Source organism: Aptenodytes patagonicus, chromosome 6 (assembly GCF_965638725.1).
Source record: "Aptenodytes patagonicus chromosome 6, bAptPat1.pri.cur, whole genome shotgun sequence".
NCBI classification, from domain to species: Eukaryota; Metazoa; Chordata; class Aves; order Sphenisciformes; family Spheniscidae; genus Aptenodytes; species Aptenodytes patagonicus.
Window position 1 is genome coordinate 9,535,446 of NC_134954.1, and position 4,819 is coordinate 9,540,264.

Genomic DNA, 4,819 nt, shown 5'->3' on the forward strand with positions numbered 1-4,819 from the left:
ACCGCCTTCAAGCACACACAGAGGATGTAAAAGCAAACACCGCCCGGTCATTCAGCCACTGGGGTTAGCTCAAACCAGCCCATGCATTCCCCAGCGTGCCTGGCGTGCCCTGCTCTCGGGGCGCCGTATCACTGCCCTTCTCCAAGTGCTGCCTGCTCCCCCCACCCCAGGAGAGAGCAGGCAGTGACAGAGGGCCCTGGGCATAGACCTGGGGCACTCATGATCTCCAGGGCACTGAAGGTCCCCCGCTGCGGGCAAGGCAGCCTCACAGCCCCCACCCTGGGGAAAGCACTGCAGGATAAGCTTTCCCCGGTGTTTCATTTCCCCCTCTTCGCCTGCCCCTTCCCTCCCTGGGAAAGGCGAGGGGAGCTTTGCCTGAAAAAGAGCTGCAAGATGCACTTCTTCTTTTGCGAGGTGTGTCTCAGCAGTGCCAGCCTGAGCGTGCTCAAATCCAGCCGTGGCCACTGTCACCTGCCGCATCTCGCTGCCCATCACGGGCTGAGCGTCACCTGGGGCAAGAAGGTGCCTGTTCTGAGGGGGGCTCCCCCCTCTCGCCATTACCCCTTCCTGTGCAAACCACCCTGGCGTGCCTCCCTCCTCAGACTGACTCACACTGAGGCAATGGTAAAAGCTTCTCGCCGGTGCGGTGGCAAATTTTGCAATCTGTTTTAATGAGATATTTACAAGTTTGGAGGCTGGCTCCTTGCACAAGGAGTGTGGCCTGGCCCCGGCAGCTGGTTGGGCTTTTCATTGACATTCCTGCAACTCACCCGATTGCAGCACAGGCAGTGGAAAACATTTAGACATCAGAAATGCCAGATTAATTATCTCTTAATTGATACCTCCACTTGGGGACAAATGAAACCGGAACATCTCTACTGGCCTGGGAGCCTGCCACTTACAAACAGATTTACAGCTAAAAATACCGCAGCAGTCCCGTGGCTAATCAACTTCGCTGCTTACCCTGGGTGAGGTTATGAAATTGTGCCGGGCTGGCACTGCAAGCAGTGAGGGATCATCTACAGCACCGGCGCCCGACCGCAAACCCCTCGAGGACTGCGCGGCACTCCCAGCGCCCACGAGCGCACTGCCAGGCAAGGGGCAGCTCGCCCCGCATCAGCCCCACGGCAGCCTCAGAACCGCGCAGTTACGTTTCTCGAGCCTCCGATCCAGCCAGAGTCCCAACACGAGGCTTCTCGCATGTTCCTGCCCCTGTCGTTTACACGCTGCAGGGAGAAAACCTCACCCGTGCATCTTGTAAGAGACCTTAAGTGCCCGGTGCGTTTCCCTGCAGTGTAAGATTTCCAGCTGGCTCAGGAATCGCGCTCGGTGCTTGCGAGGGCCTTTCTGTGCGGTGCCCTCCTGCAGCTACAACACATCCCAAGGGATCTCTTCTCCCCCACCCCATCTCCTTACAGGAACACACACACACAGAGGCCAAATCGCCACAGCGACCCCAGTTTCTTTTAAATTACTGTCATCTTTATTTTCTTCACGTATGTGCAAACAGAGGAGATCGCAATGGTGGTGTTCTTAAAAATAACAAAATGTATTTGCATACATTTCCCTATGTACAGGTGAACAGCCACAAGTAGAGTCTTCTTTTGCACAGCAAAAGATCTAGAGCATTGAGACCGGGGGCAGGACCGGGGCCCAAAAAAAGGGTCTAACTTAAAAATAATAATAATAATAAAAAAATTCACAACAGTGCAAACCTCTCGGACACGACAGCACGATGGAGTGACTTTAATGGACAAAACGGCGGGGGGGCCCTCTCGGATGTGAGATTTCTGACTGTAAACAAGGCGCAACACCTCCCTCCCGCCGCCCTCCCCGGGGAAAGCTATTCCAGGAATTTGGCAGATCTTCAAGGGCTGAGCCGGAGGTAAACAGCCCGCGGCCGCCTCCCCTCCTCGGGCCACGGCGGGCCGGGGCCCGGGCTCCTGCGGCCACCGGCACCGGCACGGGCGGCCGCTCCCCGGGATGCTGCGGGACGCGAGGGCGCCGCTGGGAACCAGGGCGCCCGGAAGGGCCCCGGTGCGCTCCCGGAGGGACCGTGCGCTCCCGGAGGGGCCCCGGTGCGCCCCGCTGGGGCCGTGCACTCCCGGAGGGGCCGGAGGGGACCCGGTGCGCCCCGGCGGGGCCGTGCACGCCCGGAGGGGGACCGCGCACCCCCGGCGCGGCCGAGCGCTCAGCCGGTCTCGGGGTCGCCGGGGGCCGGCTGCTCGGCGCCGTTGCAGGGCGGGGCGGCGCCGTCCGGGCCGTTGCTCTCCAGGGAGGACTCGCTGCCCGTGCTCTCGCCGGAGAGCAGCCGGCGGACGCGGAGGTCGGCGCGCAGCGAGCGCAGGTCGTTGCCCAGGCTGAGCTCGCCCAGGTCGCGGAGGAGCTGGCCCAGCTCCGGGCCCTCGCCGCGGCCGGCGCCGGCGTGCAGCAGCTCGCCCTCGGGCTCGCCCAGCGCCTCCAGGATGTCCTCGCAGTCGCAGTGCATGGCCCGCTCCTCCTGCTCCTCGCCCAGCAGGTCCTCCGTGATGGAGCCCAGCTTGGGCGCGCTGCGGCTCCGCTCCACCGGCGGCTTGTAGCAGCACTGCCCGTTGAGCAGCTTGCGCAGCGGCACCAGCGGGATGCTCTGCTCGCCCACCAGCTGCTGCTGCTGGTGCCGCGCGTCGTCCCGCTTCTTCAGCCGGCGGAACTCGGCCAGCGCCGTGGCCGAGGTCTGGTAGAGCAGCAGGGCCATGGCCTTCGCCTTCTCGGGCTTGGAGACCAGCACGGCGTGGCAGCGCAGCATCACCGCCTTGTGCTTCAGCTCGTGGCGGTAGATCCAGGCGAAGACGCGCGGCAGGCGCGGGTCGGCCACGCAGTAGGTGACCCGGTGCAGCAGGTAGAGGTGGCCGGGCCGGCGCAGCCCCTTGTCCTCGGCGTGGGCCATGCGGATGCCCTGCGCGCTGATGGTCAGCTTCATCTTGGTGCCCTGCCGGCCCCCCTCGCTCTTGCTCCAGATCTTGCAGACGGCCAGGTCGGTGCAGCCCTCGCCCTTGGACTGGATGGTGGTGGCGTTGCCCAGGTAGAGCACGGTGTACGTGGGGTCCTCGCTGGTCACGCGGAATTTCCGCCGCTTGGAGCGGAACATGCTGCCCACGCGGTGCAGGGCGCTTTCGGGACAGGCGCGGGCCAGCGAGGTGAGCGCCGAGTAGTGCACGCTCACCGCGTACCCCTTGGGCTTGCTCTGCCGCCGCGCCTCGCCCGCCACCAGCTCCACCTTGCTCCGCTTCCAGGGCAGCATCGCCCCGCGGAGCCGCGGCTAGGCGCCGCGCCGACGGCTCCGGGCGCGGGGGGGCATGCCACGGCGGCGGCGGCGGCGGCGGCTGGGCTCCCCGCCCGCCTCACATCCTTGCGGGCGGCGGGCCGCCGCGGCCGTAGATATAGGCGGGCGCCGGCGCTCCGCGGGCGCGGAGAGGGGAGGCCCCGCGCACCGAGGGCGGAGCGCCCGCTGCCCGCGGCCCGCCGAGCCGGCGGCGCGTTGCTCGCCGCCCGCCCGCCGCCGCCGCTCTGCGCCGCCCGCCGCGGCGCCCCGGCCCCGGCCCCGGCGCGCCGTGGGGCGGGCAGGGGGCGGGCACGGGGCGGTGCCAGCCCGGCCGGGCGCCCCCCCACCCCCCCTCCCCGGTCGCCCCGGCCCGCGGAGCGTCCCCGCGGAGCGCGGCCCCCCGCGGGGGCACCGGCCGCTGCCGCCCCGGCCGTGGGCGCGGGGGAGCGGGGGGCCGCGGGGACCCGGCCCGCGATGCGTGTCCCCCCCCCCCCCGCGGCGTCCCGCCCCGCCTGCCGCCCGGCTCGCTCCCCACGGCGCGGCCCGCCCTGGGTGCTCACGAGAGAGCCGTCCCCACGACCACGCGCGGCGGGTGGGTGCCACAGCGCTCTCCTGCAGCCTCCAGCAGCCGGGGGGGGGGGGGGGGGGGAACCGGCAGCTCGAAACCTCCCAAACTGATAAAAATCCCAAGGCGGCTGCGGGGCCCCATGCCCCGGGAGTCCCCGCACCCGGCAGAGCCCAAACCCCAGCAGCCTTCCCGGCCAGGGCGTGCCGTGCGGGAGTCCCACTCTTGCAACATAATCTTCCCTTTGATTTGGTTAGTCCGGCTCTGAGAGCCGAAGGGCCTGCAGCAGATAAAAGCTATTATGTATGAGTAATGCTTTGCTCTTTATTTATACGCAGTAGCCCAATAACAAGAAGCTGTCTTGTAATTTCTTGCTGGGGTTGCTCGAGTACAGTCACAGACATAATGAGAGCTTTGGAAACTTGGTCTCTGTGTCGTTGCTATAGCTTCTCGTGTCACGTATCATATCCGCTGCCAGAAAGAATAGAAATTCCACGATTGCAGAGAATGGGACTTCATCAGGGTTTGAATAAAGGCTCGACAAAAGGGGAGCGGTATGTACTCGTGCAGGAAACTATGTAAACGCCTGCTTAAATTACTTGACAAATCATTTCTGGAGTTTGGATCAATTAAAAAAATCGTTATTATCATTATTATTACATTATGCCATCTAGCAGGTTACTTGGGAACTGCAAGTAACCACAGTCACCGGCATCAAATTATTAAAAGCACTTGCCCATTTGCTTACATTTCAAAAATACCCCCTCACTGGAGGGCAGCGTCGTCAACGCCGTCCCCTGAGGCTGCTCAGCCGCAGCTGGTACCGGGGGAGGCCCGACCGCATCTCTCGTTTCCAGAGGCTGGTGGTGGGTGTGGAGCTGTAACACGCTGCATTTCCTGTCTTCGGCGGCTCTAGCGCAGCACTTTTGCAGCGTTAGGAAGGCTGTTGCTGG

At 64.5% G+C, this 4,819-nt stretch overlaps 1 protein-coding gene across 1 annotated transcript; it reads right to left on the reverse strand.

Moving 5' to 3' along the window:
• Positions 1-1,455: 1,455 nt before the first annotated feature.
• On the reverse strand, positions 1,456-3,347 carry FAM43A (family with sequence similarity 43 member A). The gene has a single exon (XM_076341064.1). It carries the CDS (start codon positions 3,278-3,280, stop codon positions 2,192-2,194), a length of 1,089 nt encoding a protein of 362 aa, XP_076197179.1. The 5' UTR covers positions 3,281-3,347; the 3' UTR covers positions 1,456-2,191.
• Positions 3,348-4,819: the final 1,472 nt, after the last annotated feature.

Bases quoted from the DNA above. Each gene is read 5' to 3' on its own strand.
- FAM43A (XM_076341064.1), bottom strand. From the start codon at position 3,280: ATGCTGCCCTGGAAGCGGAGCAAGGTGGAGCTGGTGGCGGGCGAGGCG.